Source organism: Acomys minous (genome assembly GCF_964271855.1).
Source record: "Acomys minous genome assembly, chromosome: 14".
NCBI classification, from domain to species: Eukaryota; Metazoa; Chordata; class Mammalia; order Rodentia; family Muridae; genus Acomys; species Acomys minous.
In genome coordinates, this window is record NC_140496.1 from 6,045,217 (window position 1) to 6,067,638 (window position 22,422).

General features: G+C 52.1%; 1 protein-coding gene across 2 annotated transcripts in view; it reads left to right on the plus strand.

Annotated features, from left to right (window-relative positions):
* The window catches only part of GALNS (galactosamine (N-acetyl)-6-sulfatase), a 35,024-nt gene that overhangs the window by 7,113 nt on the left and 5,489 nt on the right, over positions 1–22,422 (plus strand). The window contains exons 2-12 of one of the 2 annotated variants that reach the window (XM_084755661.1): positions 589–712; positions 1,592–1,666; positions 2,331–2,433; positions 4,725–4,868; positions 6,145–6,211; positions 6,314–6,441; positions 6,822–6,961; positions 9,951–10,054; positions 13,775–13,911; positions 14,631–14,733; positions 20,741–20,862. In XM_084755661.1, coding sequence (XP_084611787.1) covers positions 589–712; positions 1,592–1,666; positions 2,331–2,433; positions 4,725–4,868; positions 6,145–6,211; positions 6,314–6,441; positions 6,822–6,961; positions 9,951–10,054; positions 13,775–13,911; positions 14,631–14,733; positions 20,741–20,862 — 1,247 coding nt within the window. Of the gene's footprint in view, positions 1–588; positions 713–1,591; positions 1,667–1,700; positions 2,150–2,330; positions 2,434–4,724; positions 4,869–6,144; positions 6,212–6,313; positions 6,442–6,821; positions 6,962–9,950; positions 10,055–13,774; positions 13,912–14,630; positions 14,734–20,740; positions 20,863–22,422 lie in introns of those variants that run through there. The other variant, XM_084755662.1, reaches the window with a different exon arrangement.

Consider the following 22,422-nt stretch of genomic DNA (forward strand, 5'->3'; position numbering starts at 1 on the left):
GCCGGTCTGAGTGATCATGCCCTAGAAACATGGGTTCGGGTTTCCCCAAATAACATTCCAATATGGGGTGAAATGAGGTCACGCTATGGGCTCCCAGTGGTCATGAATTTAGAGACATACAATTCCACCCAGCCAGCATCAACTTGTTCACCCATCATCTGGTGGCTACTTGGACTGGCTCTCGCGCTTGTTGTAGCCAGGGATGCTCATGAAGAGTTGGAGCCTGGGTTTCAGTTCTGTGAGGTCCACTGAGCCAGGCTGCCACGCCCTGTGGCTCTAGGCATAGCTTTCAGAGGAACCTCTCCACTTGCTTTCGAAATCTAAATTTGCATAACAACTTTATGTTGAAAATAGATGTGTGTTTTTAGACACTGAGGAGCACATACAAAGGCTGATCTCAGCTGGCGAGGAAGGCACAGACAGTGGTTAAACTGTCAGGTGAGGGGTGGCAGCCAGCCAAGTCTGTGTAAGCCTTGGAGTGGCTGGTGGAAGCTGCCAGGGTTTGGATGAGTTCTGTGGCTCTTCCTTGTAGCAAAAGAGCCATTTGTTGAAAGGGTTCATTCCTAGTCTCTTTGATCTTCCCTACAGATGGGGTGGGGTGACCTGGGTGTGTATGGAGAACCTTCCAGAGAGACCCCAAATTTGGACCGGATGGCTGCAGAAGGGGTGCTTTTCCCTAACTTCTATTCTGCCAACCCTTTGTGCTCACCATGTAAGTCTCTGCTGCCCTCCCTCGCTTGGGACCCAGTAAAAGCCAGCAGAGTCTGGCACATCTGCCCCTCCAGCCCTGCTCTCTATAGGACAGCCTTTTCTCAGGTATCAGGAAGGCCGCAGATGCACAGAGGCCTTTGTTGCTGATCACACTGGCCCCTGACTCTGGCCGCCATAGGTTTGAAACTTATTAGAGCCTTTTAAGGGGAACAGCCTGCCCTAGCTTCTGCTATCTGCTTCCCAGCAAGCCCAGATCACTGCCCCCCAGGGGAGGGCTGATGTCTGTCTCCCAGAACTGTCACACTGCCCTCAGAGTTCTGTCTGCACTTCCTGGTCAGAGGGCATGGGTGTAGTGGAGAGACAGTGGGGCCATGTCCTCTTCCAAGGAATGTCACCCCTACTACCTTGGGGTCCACAGAAGTGCTGGCAGTAAGGAAGAACAGTAGGTAAGACGAGGGGTCAGCAGGAGGCAGGCCATGTGGCCTACAGTCTTATGGCTGCACCAGGGACAGAGCTGAGTAGCAGCGATCAGCGATTATATAAATCTCCATCCGTCAGCAGGCCGTTGTGCCACCTCCCAGTGCCCAACTTCTACAATACAGAAGCTGGACGGGATTTAAACCTAGCAGGGCAGTGGTGGCTCAGCCTTTAATCCCAGCACTCAGGAGGCAGAGGCAGGCAGATCTCTGAGTTCAAGGCCAGCCTGGTCTACAGAGTGAGTTCTGGGACAGCCAAGACTACACAGAGAAACACAACAGTTCAGTGTCAACCAGATTCATGACAGACACATCCCAGGAGGTGCGCACATGGGAGGCACTGCAGAGCGGGCTGAGGGTGCTGCTGCATTTGTCTCAGTGTCTGTTTTTATCCTTTTATGCAGCCAGGGCAGCCCTGCTCACAGGACGGCTGCCCATCCGCAATGGCTTCTACACAACCAACTCGCACGCAAGGAATGGTATGCCCCACCCTGACCCCCTCGGTCCTTCAGGTACCTCTGTCCATACTAGGGAAAGCTGATGTCCTAGGCCTCGGTGTGAGAGGTTTGGGGCCTGGAAGGGTAAATAAAGACAACCTGAGGCAGAACCAAGTACCGCAGTGCAGCTCCCTTGTCGCAAGCTTCCTCCTTGAGTCAGCCCAAGGAGAACCAAGCTAGTGCTGAGGCACCTCAGTTGTACCACACAGCATCCGCCCACCACCCTCAACCTGTTCCTGGACCACTGCCTGCCATGGCTCCTTTTCCACTGGAAAAGTTATAGGTTTCAGGTCAGGGAGGGAATGTTCTAGAAACAAGCTCAAGAGCTTTGGATGGAGTCTCTAGGGATAGGGTTCCAGATGAGATGGGATTTCAAGTGGCCGTGGAGAAAAGGAACATGGGAAAAACCAAGATCATAGCCTGTAGGGAACAGCATGGTGTCAAATGGCAAACCAGACTGGAGAGGTGAGAGACAGATCTTGGCGTGGGGAGGCTGGGGGAGGGGAGGAGAAGACACCATAACACCATCCCCACCATGGTGCTAACTTGGAGAGTCCTTGGGAACATCCTGGGAAGTGTCCCTGCCCTGCCTGTCCGCCTTGATGGACACTGTGTGAGTATTTCTAACGCAGCATTGCTCTTCCAGCTTACACGCCGCAGGAGATCATGGGCGGCATCCCTGACTCAGAACACCTCCTGCCCGAGCTCCTGAAGAAGGCAGGCTATACCAACAAGCTCGTGGGCAAGTGGTGAGTCCTAGACCTGCCTCCGGGCAGCTCTTCCCAGCTGAGGCCTTCGTGGGAGGAGCAGAAACTGGATTCTAGGTCTGTGCGGAGTTTTGCAGGGAATTTTTTTGTTTTCTGGGGCAAGGACCCTCTGTGTAGCTCGGGATGATACTGGGCTCATGGTCCATTGCCTCAGCCTTCCACATCCTGGGATCATAGTTGTGCACTATCTATACTCTCTGCAGGGAGCTGTTAAGAACATACATAGTATGTGCATCCATGCACATAAAATCAAAATAAATAGAAGAAGAATCTGATGTTTAAAGTCAGGAACTCAGTGCGTGTGGTGGCACCTTTTGTCCCAGCATTCAGGAGGCAGAGGCAGGCAGGGGCCATCGTGTTCTGCATAGCAAAGCTACAAAGTGAGAACCTGCCTCAGATAAATTAAAGTCCAGCAGGAGGTGGAGACAGCAGCCTCCTGCAGAGCTCTGTTGGCCAGCGTAGCACTGAGCAAGCACTCAGCACGCCCCCATCTCCCCGCCACTATGCTTTCCGCCATCTCTGCCATCTCTGCCCAAGCCATGCCTGCAGCCACAGTAAAAAATCACCAAGTGAGCCAACGTCATTCTCGCACACAGATGAGACAGTTGCCAGCCACCAGAGGGCTACCCACAGAGAAGCAGCTAGGCAGGAGCAGAGGAGCAGCAGGCGGCTGAGTCTGTGACATCAAGCCGTCGAGTCGATAACTGTTTCTTTTGCTGCACTGTTGCCAGTTTCCAACACTGACATTCATCTCTTCCCACTCCTGCAGCATCCTGTGAACCCCTGATGGAACCCTCCCTAGCCTAAAGCCAAGCAGGCCCCTTCCTTCAGGAAGCCTTCCGCAGTGTTCTGTCCTCTGTGACCTTCCCTGCTCATGCAGCCACTCATGGCTCCACTTGCACATGGTTTCTCTGAGTCTGTTAGCAAGCACAGGGTTGGAGAACCTGGTACCAGGAAATCCAGGTGACCCAGAGGCTGCCAAGAAACATTTGTCACCTTTTAAGCCAAAAATAAAACCTAGACAGAGCAAATAGCTCATGGGCATCAGGTGCCTCCTCACCTGCACCCAGGTAGGAAAGAGGTGACTGAGAGGAGCAGTTCTGGTAGATTCTGAAAGAGGCCGAGGGTGAGAACAGGCTCTCAAAGGCTGCAGGCAGCAGATCTCCAATTGGTCTTCTATGAGCAGGGGCCAGTCTAGTGCTGTCAGCTTAGCAGGACAGCCCCGTGTCCTTTACACAGACCTCAGCACTGAGGGTCTTGATTTCATCTCTCTGATCAAGTCCCAGGTGGACAGTCTACTCCGGCAAGTAGACTGCACAATGCACCAGCAGCCAGATGTGGGTGAGTGAGGCTGGAACGCAAATCTCAAGGGACCACCAGCCCACTCCCCAGCCCTGCTCACCTGCTGGTTAGTGCCAACCACTGTTAGGACCAAGTGCATAGAATTACAGCTGTGTCGGGCATGACACTGGTCATGCTTCCCCTACGCACAGGCCTTAGCATGCTGGACATGGGCACAAGGGTCCTCCCATCTGCCCTTCAGTGCTTAGAAAGGGTCTGGCAGTGGGCCTGAGAGCCTGTGCAACATGGTCCCCTGGGCTCTCAGGATGAGGGTAGAGCCCGAAGCAGCATCTTCCCACTCTGCCACCTTCCTGGTGATTCCCTCTTAGTTAGGGGACTCTTCTGACTTTTGTGTTAAGAAATGGAGCAGTGTGACCTGGCTGGCTGGAACCCAAGAAGAACCACAGACCTTAGCGTGTCCCCAAGGGTAAAGAGAGGCAGGAGGAGCTACTTGAGCCTGGAGATGGCTAAGATGGGCACTTGAGTCCTGCTGGCTTCAAGGCATCTGGAGATTTCTCTCCTCACACCATCCTTCAGGGTTTCTTTCCAGAATTCTGAAGGACTCCTAAACAAACCCTCGTCTGTGCCTCGTTGTGGCCAAAAGCCATTGGCTGTGCTGGGACACCCTCAGCTGTGCTCAGAAGCCCTTGGCTTGGTCAGGACACCCTCAGTTATGCTTGCATGCCCTTGGGTATGCCCAGAGCTCTAGCTGCCAGCATCATCTGGGGAGGGCAGATGTGTTCCTGTGCTCCCTCCTGAAGTGAGGCCTTAACCTTGTGTATTTTGGTGTGTCCAGACCAGGGGGTGCTGGAACACTGGCAGGCTGCTTATGTGGTTAACAAATGTGATGGTGACGGATTGTTGCTGATCAGAATGTTGGCATGTCCCCAGTGAGGGGGAGGTCTCTGAAGTGTCTTGGTTCCTGTTTCTAGGCATCTGGGTCACAGACCCCAGTTCCACCCCCTGAAACATGGATTTGATGAGTGGTTTGGATCCCCCAACTGTCACTTTGGACCTTACGACAACAAGGTCAAGCCCAACATCCCTGTGTACAGGGACTGGGAGATGGTCGGCAGGTAACAGACAGAGCCCCTCCCTTCCCTCCTGCCCCATCCCTGGGGCCTTCACTGCAGTCCTTGGAACAAGGCCGATGTTCATAAATGACCAGCTGGCATCTGGCATCCTATGTGCTGAGCATGAGAGCTCTGTTTCCTAGGCAGTTTTGCCCAGGGCCTCTTGAGACTCACCTGAAGCCATTTCTCATCTTTCCGTGGTTATAGATTTCCTTCAGACATGTGACTCAAAGGTCCACCTGCATCTAAAGTGTGCTCCTGGATTTGTGTTTTCAGGGGTCTAGGACCCATGTACCCTCTTGGTGGAGTTACTGTCATCTTCAGGCCCTGAGTTGGCCTATTAGCTGCACACAAGAGAGGAGACTGTGGGGCTAAGTCCATGTGAGAGCCACTCCAGGAACTGCCCATTGTTACCATGAAAAGAGCTCTACTCTGGAGGGGAACGCACCTCGGTCATGCCTCACAGGGATGCTGGAGAGCCTGTCACTCCTGTGTCAAGGACCTGACTCATCTTTCTTAAATTGCTTAGTTTTTCTTTCCTTCCTCCTTTTTTCCTTGGATCGAAGTTCCTGTATCAGCTGATCTAAAGGCTGAGCCAAGCGTTGCTCTCTTAAAAATGAATGCTTTCAACCTTCAGGGTGCCGTTCAGGGGTCCGTGATGTACCCAGTGACAGTTAACCTCTCAGCAGGCAGTAGGACATCCTTGCCTCTCAAAACAAAGCCTCTGGAGCCGAGCGTGGTGGCGCACGCCTTTAATCCCAGCACTTAGGAGGCAGAGGCAGGCAAATCTCTGAGTTTGAGGCCAGCCTGGTCCACAAAGTGAGTTCCATGACAGCCAGGGCTACACAAAGAAACCCTGTCTCAAGAACTAAAAAAAAAACTAAAAGAATAATAAGAGAGAAAAACCCATCTCAAAGGATGTTGTCCTCTACTCTCTCTATATGTGCACGGAGTATATGCACACCTGCACTTACATGTGTACCTTACACACATATACATGCATTTATTTTTAAAGCCTGTGTCCTCAGCTACACCTCCTGACCTTGTCTCATCGCTGTAGTACACGCACACACACATACACACACCCACACACACACCTTGTTCTACACTCGTCTTCCATGCCGGAGCCATCAGTGGCCTTGTCACCTCAGACAGATCATCACCTAGGGGCTGTGCAAAGGTCTCATGGAGCATTCCTGACATTTTAGTGAAATTGAGGAAGGGGCTTTCTTAACTAAATTCTAATTTTGGCGTTTTGGTTTTGTGTGTTTGTTTTCAGATTTTATGAAGAATTCCCAATTAACCTGAAGACTGGGGAAGCTAACCTCACCCAGCTCTACTTACAGGTAAGGCTAAGCGGGCTGGTTAAGGCAAGGAGACAGGAGGAAGCTGGGGAGGCAGGAGATGAATTGGCCTGCAGCAGAGAAAAATGAAAGCCTTTCCCACAGGAAGCTCTGGACTTCATCCGGACACAGCATAAAAGGCAGAACCCCTTTTTCCTCTACTGGGCCATCGACGCCACTCATGCACCAGTTTATGCCTCAAGACACTTCTTGGGTACCAGCCATCGAGGCCGGTGAGTCAGTCGTAAGCCCCACTGAGGCCTGAGTGTCATTGGGTTGCTGGTCTGGGCCATTATGAAAAGTCCCAAACAGCTGGGATGTTTTTCAGTGCTGGAGATTGCCTAGCATACATGAGGCCCTGGGTTCAATCCCCAGCACCATGAAAGAAAGATACAAGCACCCAGGGCTCTGAAACCTCCTCCAGCCCAGGTCATCGGTGAGAGGAGGCTGTGTAGGTTACACCCATCTTGTTTGCAGTGAACCGGTTAGCTCGAGCTGGAACGTCCCTCTGAGGAGCAGCTTGCTGCCCCTCTGGTCATTGAAGCAACAAGATTAATGTCCAGGTCACATTAATGCCCTTGGCTGCCTGACGGAATGTCACCTTCCCCTACAGGTACGGCGATGCTGTTCGGGAAATAGATGACAGTGTTGGGAAAATCCTGAGCCTTCTACAGAACTTGGGCATCAGTACGAACACATTTGTCTTCTTCACCTCTGATAACGGTGCAGCCCTCATTTCTGCTCCCAAAGAAGGCAAGTTTTATTTCCTGTCCTCCTGCCCCAGGATGGTGGTTAGAAGGCGCTAACCTTCTAAGAGACTGAACCCTCCCAGAATAGAGAACCCAGCAGGTCTTGACCCTGCTGACTCAGGCCTAGACTGAGTTCACACGAATTTGAATCCTCTGAGAGAGAAGAGGAGGTAAATGTCAGGGGGAGGAGATGCTGCCTTAGGAAGGTCCTTCCCTGCAGGGAGCCAGATTTCCAGCAGCCTCAGGCTACAAGAGGCTTTGGCAAAACCAGGACTTTGACAGAACACCTGAATATGCTGGATTAGAGCGATTTGGCTGCTACCAAGGCAGGAATAACACCTTCAGCCTTGGGAGCTGAACCTTGGGGTTCACCAATGGTTGAACCTAGGACAGTCACCCCTAACACTGTCTGCCAAGGCTGAGGGCCCAATAATCTCTTCAGCCCGTGCTGCCCTCAGGTGGCCCCATCAGTCCTACAGCCCTGTGTCCTGGCAGCTTTCTGATTTCAGGTAAAGAAACCCAGTACAGCCATCATAAACCAAAGAAAAGCTGTTTGGCAATAGAAAACACTGGCAAGTCTAGCCGGGCGGACCTGGAGGCCCTCGATGCCCTGCTATGTGGCCCACAGTGACCTTAGTTCTCATGCAAGCTCTCCACATACATCTCAGAGAAAAGAGCAGGATCCTGTCATCTCCCGGCAGATGCCCAGAGCTCAGCTGCTGCCTACGTGGCCAACTCTGAGGATTGGAAGGTGCTAGGCAGAGGGAAATGATATCATTTCTAGCAATTGCCTCAAGATCTTGGCAGCTGCTTTCTGTGTGGTAGATTGGAGGCCATCTTGCATCAAAGGGAGAAGATGGTGGGCACAAAAAACGATGAAAAAAGTCCCTAGAGTCTGTCAACTCTAGGCTCCAACTTGTTATGAAAAGCAGAAAGTACATGCTGGGATACAAGGGGTCTCTGGAGATGATCAGACAAGGCAAAGCAAACTTAGTTATCCTTGCCACCAACTGCCCAGCTTTGAGGAAATATGAAAAAGAATACTGTACCATGTTGGCCAAAACTAGTGTCCATCACTACAGTGGCAATATTTAACTGCCTATCACTGCCAAGGTGACTCTAACATTACTAAGATCATGCCAGAACAGCCTGAGGCAAAGTGAACCAGGAAGAGCCGGGCATGTGGCACACACCTATAATCCCAGCACTTGGGAGGCAGAGGCAGATGGATCTCTGAGTTGGAGGCCAGCCTGGTCTACAAAGCAAGTCCAGGACAGCTAAGGCTACACAGAGAAACCCTGTCTCAAAAAAACATTAAAAAAAAAAAAAAGAAAAACTTTGCTAGTTCACTTTTCTTTTTTTGTTTTGTTTTGTTTTTGTTTTGTTGTTGTTGTTTGTTTGTTTGTTTGTTTGTTTCTGGAGACAGGGTTTCTCTGCGTAGCCTTAGTTGTCCTGGACTTGCTTTATAGACCAGGCTGGCATCAAACTCGCAGCAATCCATTTGCCTCTGCCTCCCAAGTCCTGGGATTAAAGGGATTCACCACGCCAGGCTGGAAAGTTTTTCTTGAACAAAATTTGTTCAAGTTTATTTATTTTGTTTTAGTTTTGTTTGTTGTTTGTTTGTTTTTGTTTTTGAGACAGGGTATCTCTGTGTAGCCTTGGCTGTCCTGGACTCACTTTGTAGACTAGATTGGCCTCGAACTCATAGAGATCTGCCTGCCTCTGCCTCCCAAGTGTTTGGATTAAAGGTGTGTGCCACCACCGCCCAGCTCAGAGTTTATTTTTAAACTCTGTATTTAAAAACAAAAACAAAACACTTTTAAAAGTCCACCTGTCTAGACTGAATTGTGTCCTGGCCACATAGGGAAGCATTGCTTTGTTGGTCTTATACTTCAAGTTAAGGCCTAAAAAAACTCCTGCTGTGAAAGCAACATAAATGGATTTTGAAATGTCTGGCCTCATCTGTTAAGTCCCATGCCTGAAGAACCTGATGTCAACTCATCATGTAATACTCAATTTGTACAATAAATTATGAACCTGGAAAAAAAAAGTCCACCTGTCCATCCTAGATTAAGAAGAAGAACAAGAACATGGTCGGTCACCTCAGGCCCCGGGCAGCATCCCTACATGCAGCTCTCTTGCTGCCTAGCACATCTTACTGGTGTCCATGCCTGTTTCTCACTAGGGAAGCTAGCCCAGTTGTGGTGAATAGAGCTGCTGGGGCTTCTGGTTTGACTGCTTTTCCTCTTGCTGTGTGTGCTGCCTATGCAGAAGCAGGCTTCCATAGGAGCCACAGGGCACAGTGTTTGCCATGGCCACAGGATGGGTCCTGTTTGCCTTCACTAGGCATGCTTCATCTCTCCCTGCCCCTGCGCTTCAGACGCCAGAGATGGCGTCTCAGTGGCTCACACCATGTCATCTATCCCTGTAGAAGAGGCTCGCTCATCTCCAAGACCCTGGGAAATCTTTCTTGTGTCTAGACTTGAGATGGAACGGGGCTTTGCCTGTTCGGGGGCTAATAGCTTCAAACTCGAGCTGTGTGCCCTGCCTATAGACTGTGTAAAGACCAGAGGGCATCTTAAGTAGGACCCTTCCAGTACGGGATGCCTGTGACTATTAGCACCTTAGGACACTAACGACAGCATCAGTGTCTGTGGCCTGTGATAGCAAGGGGCTTCTAAGGCAGTTTCCTGATTCTGAGCAGTGACTCCTAGTGGGCTGAGGGGTCCTAGTGAGGCAAGATTTTTCTTTCTCCTTGGAAAGCTGCAGCAGGAGCATCTTAGCTGCCTGGGTCAAAGCCACCCAAGTTTCCTGGCTTGCATCTGCATCCTGACCTCCCCATCCAGGTCCTTTGTCTCTATGATAACCTTAGAGCTCACATGTGCCTAACAAGGGGCTCAGAGGTCAGGACAGGCCCACTTTCCAGGCAGGCGCTGTGTGATTCCCCAGAGGACCTTAAGGCTGATGGGTGCTGACTCTCATCTCATCCCCAGGTGGCAGCAACGGTCCCTTCCTGTGTGGGAAGCAGACGACATTTGAAGGTGGGATGAGAGAACCTGCCATCGCGTGGTGGCCAGGGCACATTGCTGCAGGCCAGGTGAGTCAGCAAGCCCAGTGAAGCTATATGTCCTCCAAGGTCACTCAGGAGCACTGGTGCCTGGGTGGTAAGGAGGCTTCTGTAGCCAGTTCACTCTCCATGTTCTGTGGCCTTACAAGGGACACCTGCAGCCCTACATGGGACCCTGACATCTTTGTGGCAAAGATTAGAGATGGGGCATCAACCAGGTGCAGTGCGTATCTTTCTGAGGCTCAGTCTGGCCACCTTCATGCCAGGCAGCACCCTCACCCACAAGCCCTGGCCCCAGGCAGGCTACCACTGGTCTAAGAATCCATTCTGGAACTTGTAGGCAGCACACTAAGTGCTCACTGCTAAGGGGAGCATTCATGTCACTGTTCCTCAGCTGGCCTCCTTCTCAGGGACCCTAGAGACAGTCTCTCTCTCTCTCTCTCTCTCTCTCTCTCTCTCTCTCTCTCTCTGCCTCTCTCTCTCTGTCTCTGTCTCTCTCTCCCTCTCCCTCTCCCTCCCTCCGTCCATCCCTTCCTCTCCCCCCCCCCCCACGTTCCTTGATTTGCCTGTAGTGGTAGCCTCCATATACTCGAAACTGGACCCCTTGTGGCCTCTGTGGATAAGTCAAGTCAGGGCTGGCTCCTCAGAGAGTCTGGGACAGATCTGTTCCTTAGCTCTCAGCCTCTGGAGCTGAGTGCTGGGCTTGCCTTCCTCTATCTCGTTACCTCCCGCCTTCCTCACCTACATTAGTCTACTATGAATACTGGCTTGCATGGGCACTACAGGCCCAGTCTCCTGTCTTATGTCCCATTGCTGAGTGAGATCCTATAGCCACAGAGTCCAGGGATTGTAATCCAGTTGCCCTTGGTGGCTATCATTCTCCAAGCCACAAATAGTCCTTTCATTTCCTCTAATCCCACATATTAGGAAAGTTGAAGCTCAGAGAGGTCACCTGTGTAGCCTGCCAGCTATTAGTGCAGAACTGGCAACAACCATCCAGCCGTGGGGCCTACATTCCTACGCAGCATGCTTGGGATCGTCTCCATGTGTCCCCAGCAACAGCTGCTGCCCTCAATACCCAGCTTCTAACTCTAGGCCTGACTGAGCCCCTGCCCCTCATTACCTTCTGCCTAGGACCTCTTGACATGGGACTTCCTGGTCACACTAGTCACCAGAGCCTTGGAAACTGGTGGATCTGAACCTTTGCTGAGTTTGTAGGACAGGCGTGCCTGTCATCTGGCCAGCTTCCTCTGTAGAACAGAGTGCCTGTGGCAGTAAACGCACCACATGTAAAAGAATATGGCTAATGGGGTGCTGTGGGCACTCAGGCTGGCCACAACCATCATCCAACCTTGTGAGGGGGCCTGGCCCACAGCTGCACCAGCTTCACTTCCCAGCTCTCATGTAGCTGTGGAAGCCATGGGCCAGTTGTCACTGGGTGAGGATGTTTTCCTGGGAAGGGTGGCATGGCCTCTGTTCCCCCATGAGGAGCCATATCCAGTCCTAGGTTACACCGCCCCCCCCCATCCTGGCACTGGCAAGGCTCAGAGGGACACCTAAGAAAGAGGAGTTGGAGCCTCCCACAGGCCCAGGATGCCTACTGCTTATGTCCAGCGGGTTCAGAACAGATGCGTCCACAGCTGTTCCTGCCGGATGCCCTCAGAAGGCAGCCACCAAGGAGGATCAAGGCTCACCACTGGGGGCAGCCTTGCCTTCTGAGGAGAGAAAGCCGTGCTCCAGAGCTATGGCTTTCTTCTCACTAAGCTTCCCACAAGACACAAACTGGGATGGAATCATGGGATTCAGGCTCTGGTCTGTGATAACAGATTTTTACTTAAACACCCTGAGGCAGACACTTCGCCTTCCAGTTGCCACACGTGGCAGCAGTGGTATAATTGTAGCCTTTGATCCAGTTTCATCTCAAAGAAGCTGATAGCACCCCTCCTGCTGCTGGATACAGTATCACAAACCGCTGCCGTGCACTCAGCAGCATGCACTAGCCATCAGACCCCCTCCTCATCCGTCCCCTCAGCTACACAACGTGCCCCCTTCCTCTCCCTTTCCTCTTCTCCTGAGGAAACAATAGGCCATGAACCACTCAGAAGGCTCTCTGTTCCCTGCAAAGGCTTCAGAACGCCTCTGTTACTCCCCTGCTACCATGGGTAGGGAGACCCTGCTTAGAGCATGCACCACCTGTTCCCAGCCGGGCGTGGTGGCACACGCCTTTAATCCCAGCACTTGGGACGCAGAGGCAGGTGGATCACTGTGAATTCGAGGCCAGCCTGGTCTACAAAGCGAGTCCAGAACAGCCAAGGCTACACAGAGAGACCCTGTCTCGAAAAACAAAACAAAAGAATGTCCTAGTCCTAAGCAGACTGTATAAAAGATGGCAGGCTGGACCTCACTGCATGCTAAGAGTCTTATCTGCTGGATTTCAGGGCACAGAATAGACAAGAGTCTGACTGCCCTCAGCAGATGGGACTGTTTATTTCAAACACTGAAGGACAGACACTTTTCCATGGGAAAGATGGGGTCTGTATGGGGTGGGGGAGCTGGCTGGGATCTTTTAGAGGGGAGGGTGGGGTTTGGGAATGAGGAAGTGGGTGCTACAGCAGAGAGCACATGCAGATCACCAGAGTCTCTCCTGGAGTTGTTTGTCCAGCCAAGGCCATTTCATCTTTAGAAACTGCCTCCTCCCCCATCAGGATGGGGTGATAAGCGACTGAGTCGGGCAACGGCAGCAAGGGCTGGAGTTTCAACATAGAGGTGGGGATTTCAGCAAGCCGCTGAGAAACAGAAAGTTCCCTGGTCAGAGTCTGGCTGAGTTTGTTCAAGGTTTACTCAACAGTATCTCCAGCTAGCACAATTGAATGAAGTCCAAGCAAGGAGTGATAAGAGAAGTGCTGTCCAAACTGAGCTCCAGCTGAGGTCCTGACGTCCTTCCCAGGGGATCACAGATGCAATTTTCAGGCACCGTGCTTGCCCTACACTGACCTTCCCGAACCACAGAGGTCAAGAAAAAGAGCTGAGCACACTTCCGTCTCCAGCACAGCGTCACTTACAGGGTGTTGGGGGTGGGTGAGCCAGTGGAGGGGCTCAGTGTCACAGGAGGCAGACGCCCTAAAGACCCCAGCCACTCATTACTGGGGTTGCCCTTGTGTTAGAAAGCAAGCAGAAAGCAGTCAAGTACACTTCCCACAGGGCTGATACGTCCACAGATGAACAGTAGGGGGCCCAACAAGTGCCTCTACCTCTTTGGAACTGTCTTCTGGCTGGGTGAAGTAGGCGACTGGACCGTTTGGTTTGGTTCCTTTCCACCTGGCTTCCTTGCTACTTCTGGATCTTTCCTGACATTTTCTCCTATGATGTACAAAGTAGCTTTCAGGTGGTGTAGTGTCTCTCTGTGAGGAGCCAGGAGGAGCTGCTAGCATTCTGGGTCTAGCTATGATAGCCGGATCCATGTGTGGTAGCAACAGTGGGGCAGGAGTGTGGCCCGACTCTGGGGTCAGATGTGCAGTTTAAGTCCCATCTGCCTCCCACCCCATGCTACCAGCCCCATGACTCCACTCTGCCCTGGCCATGACCCCCATCCCCGCCCCCACGGAGGCATGTGGCAGGTGTAAGTGTCAGAGCATATGTGCACATCTGCAGACCCAGAGGAGAAGCTGGTGCTCGTCACCCCAGGCTCCAGCCCACAAATGCCATCTGGTCAGGATGGAGTGTCTCAAAGGAGTACTACATCGGTTTCAGGTCAGCCACCAGCTGGGGAGCGTCATGGACCTCTTTACCACCAGCCTGTCCCTTGCAGGCCTGAAGCCACCCAGTGACAGGGTAATCGACGGACTTGACCTCCTTCCCACCATGCTCCAGGGCCAGATGACGGACAGGTTGTTGCCAGGCAATATGTTTCACCCCTTGTCCTGCCTCCCTTGCCCCTACTCCTCGTGAGAGGACCCAGAGCTGTAACTTCCTGACAGGCTGTAACATTCTCACTGGACAGCTATGACCTGTGTGGAAGGAAGCAGGAGTGTAGATGCTAGAGCAGAGGGAGACAAGATGGTGCTGGAACCTCGTACGTAGACCTGGGATGTGCACCTGGGAAGGGGACCATCCTGGCCCCATCAGGGCACTGGGAAGCCTTGACTCTTAGGAGAGCATCTTAAGGCTGGTGGGGGTGAGGGGGTAGCCTTCCAGCAGGTATAGGTGTTTCCCAGTCCCAAACCCATCTGATTGCCAAGAAGGGGATCTCATTGCTACCAGCTCAGTTCCTTTGCCAGCCCAACCTCCTAGGGCCTGGCTTTGCCTCACCAAAGCCCAGGAACAAGTAGGGATGAGTCTGGCTAATCCCTATAGCCTTGCTGGCTACCAGACACACAAGGCCAAGTAGGACCCCAGGACCTCAAGCATGCTAGGAAATCATTCTGCTAGCCCCACACCCCTACCCCCTCCTACTTTTTGTACTACGTGGCCTTAGTACATCTTTAAAGTGTTAGCTGACACCTACCTAGAGGCCTAAGCAGGCATCACCACTCCCTAGCCAGGAGCTACATGCGTGAATACATGGACTTGGACTGGGTCATGATTCTTTTTCTCCTCAACACAACAGGCCCATATTTTATTACCGTGGCAACACACTGATGGCAGTTACCCTTGGCCAGTACAAAGCTCACCTCTGGACTTGGACCAACTCCTGGGAGGAGTTCCAACAGGTACCCTGAGCACAGGTACCCTGGAGAACTGGGTTCTGTAGTGACAATGTTGGGATTTTGGTTTCTTTAAAAACACAGAAATATTATAAGAATGTGTGTTTGTGTTAATCTCAGGTGTGGGGAGATGAGGGCTCTTTGCAGCAGCTGACTGTGATCGGCCTCCTGCTGTAACAGAGGCGTGGCTTCGCCAGCTGCAGAGAGTTTCTAAAACTGTGTGATGTTTGGGATTCTGGGAACTTTTCAGAGGGTATATAAATGCTAGGGTCCTGAGAGGCGGGGTTGGTGGCTGATGGTTGTTAAGGGGGTTGGTTGTAGTTTGTTAGCAGTTGTGCTCTAAGAAGAAACAAGAAGAAATTAAATTCATTCTCTGTGTGTGTGTGTCTGTCTGTCTGTCTCTGTCTGTCTGTCTGTCTGTCTGTGTCTCCCCTCTATCCTTTATTCTTTCCTATCTAGTGATAGAGGGTGAAATGGGGGGGGGGGGTATAAAGGGTGGGAAAAAGAAGAACCCACGAAGTAGCGAAGAGCAGCTGCAGGGTTCTGTCTAAGCTCCCATGGAGGTAGCGTGGCCCCACAGCCTCCCTCCTTCATGTGGCCCTGTGGACCCTACTCGTTCTCAGTTTTCACATACAGATGTCCAGAGGTAAAGACCAGGAACACTTATTTCACCCCTGTGTAATATGGGCTCCCTGGAAAATTTTAGGGGCACATGAGTAATATCCTCCTAGGGGGCAAATACTCTCTCCTGGAATGTCCTGCTTTCATAGAAAGTCTTCAGGTTGGGCTGGAAAGATGGCTCAGAGGTTAAGAGCACTGGCTGCTCTTCCAGAGGTCCTGAGTTCAATTCTCAGCAACCACATGGTGGCTCACAACCATCTGTAATGAGATCTGGTGCCTTCTTCTGGAGTGCAAGCATACACGCAGGCAGAGCAGTGGTGGCCTGCCCAAGCCCAGATGCTGATGGCCACAACTGGCAGCATCAGTATTTACAACCTGGGGACCGCTCAAGGTCTGAACGCAAAGTGCCACACCCACACCACACGTAGCCTAGGCTCCTGCTGGCCCCTCAATCCTCATGGGGCTGCCGTAGGCCTCATGCCCTATGCCAGCCGCTGGTCCTCCCTCCTCCATCCCCTCAGGCTCTGCAAGGTCCTTGAACACATGAAAACCTACTAATGTGCCCTAATAGGGAAGAAAATCACTTAATGAAAAACCTAAGTACTAGAACATTCTGAACAAACTAGGAAGCAAACTACAAATGCCTCAGCTCTGGAGGCTCCAGCAGGGCTTTGGGCTGGGCAGGACGCCAATCTAGGCTGGGTCTGTGTGAGCAGGTGAACAGCATGGACTGAGGTAGACAGTGGCTATGAATCGAAGGCACTGACTCCCCAGGCCCTTGTTTGGAAGTTTGGGACAGTCTAGGACAGTGTCCAAAACCCATGCTTCGCCATCCCCTTCTGACCCACACTGCCTGAGAGCCATCCTAAACACTGGCCTGCCCTGCCCTCAGAGACTATATCCTAGTCAGTTTGTGTTGCTGTGATGAAGCACCATGTCCAGAAAGCAAGCTGGGGAAGAAGCGGTTTATTTGGCTTATGCTTCCACATTGTAGCCCATCACTGAAAGAAGACAGGACAGGAATCAACAGGGCAGGCAACTGGAGGCAGGAGCTGATGCAGAGGCCGTGGAGGGTGCTGCTTACTGGCTTGCTCCCTATGGCCTGCTCAGCCTGCTTGCTTGCTTGCTTTTTTTGTTTTGTTTTGTTTTTTGTTTTTTGCTTTTTGTTTTTTCAAGACAAAGTTTCTCTGTGTAGCCTTGGCTGTCCTAGACTTGCTTTGTAGACCAGGCTGGCCTCAAACTCACAGAGATCCACCTGCCTCTGTCTCCCAAGTGCTGGGATTAAGGGTGTGCGCTACCACACCTGCTGAAAGTTGGTCGCTGGAGTCCAGTCTAGAGAGAATTATCTTGGGGCCTAGATGGGACACTTCCTTCTTGGGCCTGGGGACCAGTGGAAGGATTTCTTGGTGTGACTATTCCATATAGACAGATGGGCAGGTCCTCAGTGCAGTGCCAGGTGGATCCTACCCTTAACATCCTTTCTGAATGAAAAAGAAAAAGACAGAAAGGAAAGCCTACCGTGGTGATATATGCCTGTAATCCCAGCACTCGGGAGGCAGAGGCAGGCAGGTCTCTGTGAGTTCAAGGCTGACCTGGTCTACAAAGTGAGTCCAGGGCAGCCAGGGCTGCACAAAGAAACCCTGACTTGGGGCTGGAGAGATGGCTCAGAGGCTAAGAGCACTGGCTGCTCTTCCAGAGGTCCTGAGTTCAATTCCCAGCAACCACATGGTAACTTACTGTGTACATAATAAATAAATAAATCTTTAAGAAAAAAGAAAAAAGAAACTGTCTTGAAAGCCAAAAAAAAAAGAAAGAAAGAATGGACAGGACAGGACGTGATTGCTCCTAAGTGTGGTAGAAGACAAAGTTTACTCTAGATAAAAGGGAGAGAATAGCCAGACTCAGAGACTTCTGGGAGGGTGGGGTGGGGTACAGCAGCCAGGAGGCCAAAGGTACAAAAGAAGTGGTTAATCAAAATGGTTGGCTCATCAAGAACAGCCTAGCCCTCTGGAGTTTAGGGTAGGGGCCGGGTATGCCAGCCATACCCTGTACCAGGTAGGGTCCAGGATGCTGGGAGAACCCGGCAGCCAGGTCTGCTTTGATATGTTAAGTAGGCACCTCAGCCATCAGTCCCAACCCAGTGCTAGAGTCAGCCAGGCCTGGTGGGAGGTGAGGAGAAAGTACAGACATGGACAAGAGCCACCTGGGTCAGGGTCCTGTAGAAGGCCATGGAGTGTAGACATGAGGTGCCTCCCTGCTTAATAAAGTGGCTGCAGGGATGGAGAACACATGGTACCCCATCAGGGGCATTAGTCCTAGGGCTTTCCCTATCACTCACCGCCAGGTCTGGCCACAGCTCCTCATGGACACTGGTTTACCAGGCCCTCTCCCGTCCTTTGCTGCTGTGAGATCTGACTAGCCTGCTAGCCTAGCCTCCACTGCCCACACCTACACTCAGGATCCGTCTCTATGTGTCCATCCTGAGCATGGCTCTTTCATATACACACCCCGCCCCTGCTAGCCCTGCCCTGTATTACTCTGAGTGCCTAGGGTCCTGTGTACAGTGCACTATGGTAGCCACTACAGTCACCACATGCCTGCTTTTATGTTTAATAATTAAGACAGGAAGGTAATAAGGTAAGGTATAATAAGGTAGTAAGGTACCAGGCAGCAGATATTATGTTGTAGAGGAGTTTATTAAATGACCATGGGGGAAGAAGGAAAGGGGGAAGGGGTAGCCCAGAGAGAGACGGAGACAGGAAGAGGAAGAAGAAGAAGAAGAAGAAGAAGAAGAAGAAGAAGAAGAGAGAGAGAGAGAGAGAGAGAGAGAGAGAGAGAGAGAGAGAGTAGAGATTAGAGCCGGGCGGTGGTGATGCACGCCTTTAATCCCAGCACTTGGGAGGCAGAGGTAGGCGGATCACTGTGAGTTCCCGTTCGAGGCCAGTCTGATCTACAGAGTGAGTCCAGGACAGCCAAGGCTACACAGAAAGACCCTGTCTCGAAAAACAAACAAAAAAAAAAAAAAAAAGGAGAGGAGGTGGGGGTAGGGGCGGAGGGAGGAAGAGGAAGAGAAAGAGAGAGCCACATGGAAGGTTTGTCCTTTTATATGGCCCTGAGCAGGGCCATGCCCCCACCCCCCACCCCCACCGTGGCAGGTAAGCAATGACATCACAAGTAAGGCGGACTGAAGCCACTGGTCGTGATGGAGGGCAAAACAGTGTCTGAGCCAGAACAATGCCCAGGGGTCCACACCACACTGCCCAAGTTGAAGGAGGTCTCTGCAGCATCCACGGAATGAGGAGAGGTGATACTGTTAAAACCATCATTAGAACCAGGCAGTGGTGATGCACACCTGTAATCCCAGCACTGGGGAGGCAGAGGCAGGCAAGGCCAGCTTGGTCTACAGAGTGAGTTCTAGGATAGCCAGGGCTAAAACAGAGAAACCCTGTCTCAAAAAAAAAACAAACAAAAATCATTAAAAACAAAACAAAACAAACAAAACCCCACCAAGATGAGACCACCTAAACTCTATGGAGTTGTAATTAACCAAATTTTTTATTTAGACTGCAGCTGTCCTCGGTTCCATGGTCTGATTTAGAAATGAGGCCCAGCTTTAGCTGCAGGAGGCCCAGGCATTTTTAAAGGAATTGGCTACAATCTGCCCCTGTGGATGTGGGCTCCCAACTTGTAAGAGAACGTCCAGGTCTTTCTGGCCTTCATTCCTGGGATTCCTGGCGGCGTCTTAACAGCCCTAGCTTGCTCACTGGACTAGCTTCAGACCTAAGATGGAATTCTCAGCGGCCACACCTGAACTTTCACCTCCCAGGAGAGTGAGTCAACAGGAGGGTCGTGTCCCTCACCAGGGCTCCAAAATCACTTGATCCCTAGCCTGCCTGTCCCCTGCACGTGCACATCCAGAGCCGGCCAGAGTCCAGCTCCGTGGGGAAGTAAATGCATGCTCTGCAGCAGGCTGACTCCCTGCTAGTGCCCCGAGGGTGAGGCGCTCAGACAACAGCAGCTGGAAGAGGGATCCTAGACCAGTTAGCAGGATCTTAATTAAGTAGCTTATTTGGTTTGCATCCAAATTATAATTTATGCGTTCCATCCAGGCGTGGGTACTTCTCCGCTAACTGTTTGCCATTTTCATGCTAACTGTGGTGGTTCCCTGCTGTGCACTGCACGCATCCCCAGGCAGGGCACTCCAGGAGGCCCAGATCCTGGAACCCATTTTGGTTGGAATGTAGCCTGTCCTTCCAGCCCCCAACTTGGCTCTGCAGCTCAGAGCAAATGGGACTTCCTAGTCTAAGGCCTCCCCCCTTCATAGACTGTAAACTACTCCACCAGTTAGAGACATGTGCTTAGTGAACAGGGGTTCCTGCATGTGGCCTGAGTCCATGTTCAGCCTTCCCTCTACCTCTGAACACAGTGATCATGATTATTTATAGTCTTGGTTTGGTTTGGCTTGGGTTTTTTTTCTGTGTTAGCCTTGGCTGTCTTGGACTCACTTTGTAGACCAGGCTGGCCTTGAACTCACAGTGATCCACCTCTGCCTCCCGAGTGCTGGGATTAAAGACGTGTGCCACCACATCCGGCTGATTATTTATATTCTGTGGCCCCCTCTCGAGCCTGCTGGTCACAGCTGTTTGTTCCCTAGCCTTTAGCTTCCGTGTTCAGCTCTGGGCCTGTCTATGTGTTCTCTCAGCTTTAAGCAAAAGGTCGTTCTTCGTCCTTGGTCTAGTGACTCATGCTGATTCATCCCCTTCTGAGAGGCCACACACCCAGAGGGCTAGACGCAGCTCTCAGGAGCTCACCTCAGCCCCACTGGTCACAGTCAAGATGTGAAACTGCCAAGACGGTTTCATTTGTTTTTGAGACGGGGTCTTTTTAGTTTTTCGAGACAGGGTTTCTCTGTGTAGCCTTGGCTGTCCTGGACTCACTTTGTAGACCAGGCTGGCCTTGAACTCACAGTGATCCGCCTGCCTTTGCCTCCCAAGTGCTAGGATTAAAGGCGTGCGCCACCACCGCCCAGCTAGCTGCCCAGACTCTTATAAAGAGCTTTCTTCCACAAAGGGCTGCAAGAAAACTTGGGAAGACACACACACAAAAAAAAAACCCTCAACCTGAAGCTTTTTTCTTCAGCCTGATGGCCATAATCCACGCCACTCTTGTTCCTTTCTCAGTGAACACTGTAGCGCTGGATATGGAGGCGGGGGGGGGGGGGGGGGGGATGGGGGGCATGGGGGGGGCAGGGGTGGTGTGTGTGAGGAACAGGACCAGCACGGCATCTCTTACTGCCCGGGCGCGCTCTCGCTCTCCCTCTCTCTCTCTCTCTCTCTCTCTCTCTCTCTCTCTCTCTCTGACGTTCACTTGCTCTCTGTGCCTCTTATTGCAGGGCATTGACTTCTGTCCCGGGCAGAATGTCTCTGGAGTCACAACTCATACCCAGGAAGATCACACGGAGCTACCCCTGATCTTCCACCTGGGACGGGACCCAGGGGAGAGATTCCCACTCAGGTGAGGCAGGGCCAGGGTCTTCACACTGCAGAGGACACACTGGCCAGACAGGCCAAAGGCGAGAACCACATCTGGGTGCTCTGTCTTCCGTGGAGTTACTCCTCTGGTCTCACAGGGGATGTGTGCCTTTGTGAGGACAAGAGAAACTCAGAGAAGTGGAACCAGAACCCCAGACGTCCATCCAAGACTGACGTAGAGCCTACCAGTCGGCGGAAGCCTGTTTCTCACCTTGGACTGTGGCTGCCTTGCTCTCTGGGAGCTCTCCTCCTGCTTGCCTCTCATCCCTGCTCCTTCTGGGTCCAGTTCCCTGACAACCCAGCAATAGTTTCTATACTCTGAGCTACCTGCAGGGGTGGCCAAGGCAGGGGCAAGGGATCCAGGTATAGGATACGTCCATCCACACTGCCTAGACCTGGGACTGACAGGAGGGAAAGACTGAGGGGACATGATCCCAGATTGTGGAGTGAAGTACCTCAGGTGATGGCCAGTAGCCTGGAGCTGAGAGCTGCCTAGTGGTCCCCACTGGGCAGGAGTCTTTGAACTCAGGACAGCGACCAACACTGGTGAGTTAAGTGGTCACTGCAGGGTTCTAACCCTGTAGGGTTCAAGAACACCCCGCCTAGCTTCCCCTGTTCACATGAAGCTCAAAAGTCACTGCACCCGAAGTCAGTGACAGGCGGCTTCACATCCACCCAAGTCGGAATCTACTAACAGCTCCTCAGCTGACTGGGACCCAGTTCCCTCCGGCCCTCCCCAGGAGGCCAACAGCCCCTCTAGCAGGATGGTATGTGCCTTGGCTCCTGGAATACAAGTCCTGTGTCCTGTAGCATCCCTGCCAGGTTGGAAAGCATAGCCTTCTGCCTAGTGATAGGCCATGACTTGCTGGTGGGAGATTATAGAGAGCTTTGAGGCAACAGAGAGGCCCTCAAGGCTGTACTACTTCCTGTGTGACTAGTGTAGTGTGTCTGGAGCAGATACTGTTACTGTCAAGATGACAGTGAGGTCATCTGGATAGGGTGGGGCATTCTTGGGAGGGGACACAGACACCAAAGGGAAAAGTCTGCTTAAGGACTAGGCAGAGATAAACCAAGGAGCTGGACCAGGCAGAGCCTCTGAAGGGAGTGTGGCCTCGCAGTGCCCCAACTTCAACTTTCTGGCCACCAAACTGGCTGTGTGGAGCTTCCTTTCCCTTCCCTCAGGCAGAGATTGGTATTTCCTCCAGGCCTACTAGGACATAAATGTTGTCACAAACCATAGGAGCTCTGGTGATAAGAGGTGGTGATGCTGCAGGGAGGGATGTGCCTGTGTGCTTGGCCACCCCCCTCAAGAACAACCCAAAGATGACAGGCTCTTTAGTGAGGCCCCTGCTTCATTCACCCACATCTGGCTTGTGCTCAGCAGTTTGGGACCTTGGGGAATTTCTCATCCCAAGATGCCTCTTCCCCAGACCTGTTCACTTCCTGAAGGTAAGCCCCACATGCCACGCTCAGCGAAGGCCACAGAGTTCCACCCCTGCAGTAGCTACCCAGCCTCACCCCAACCCAAAGCCACCTCCTGGCC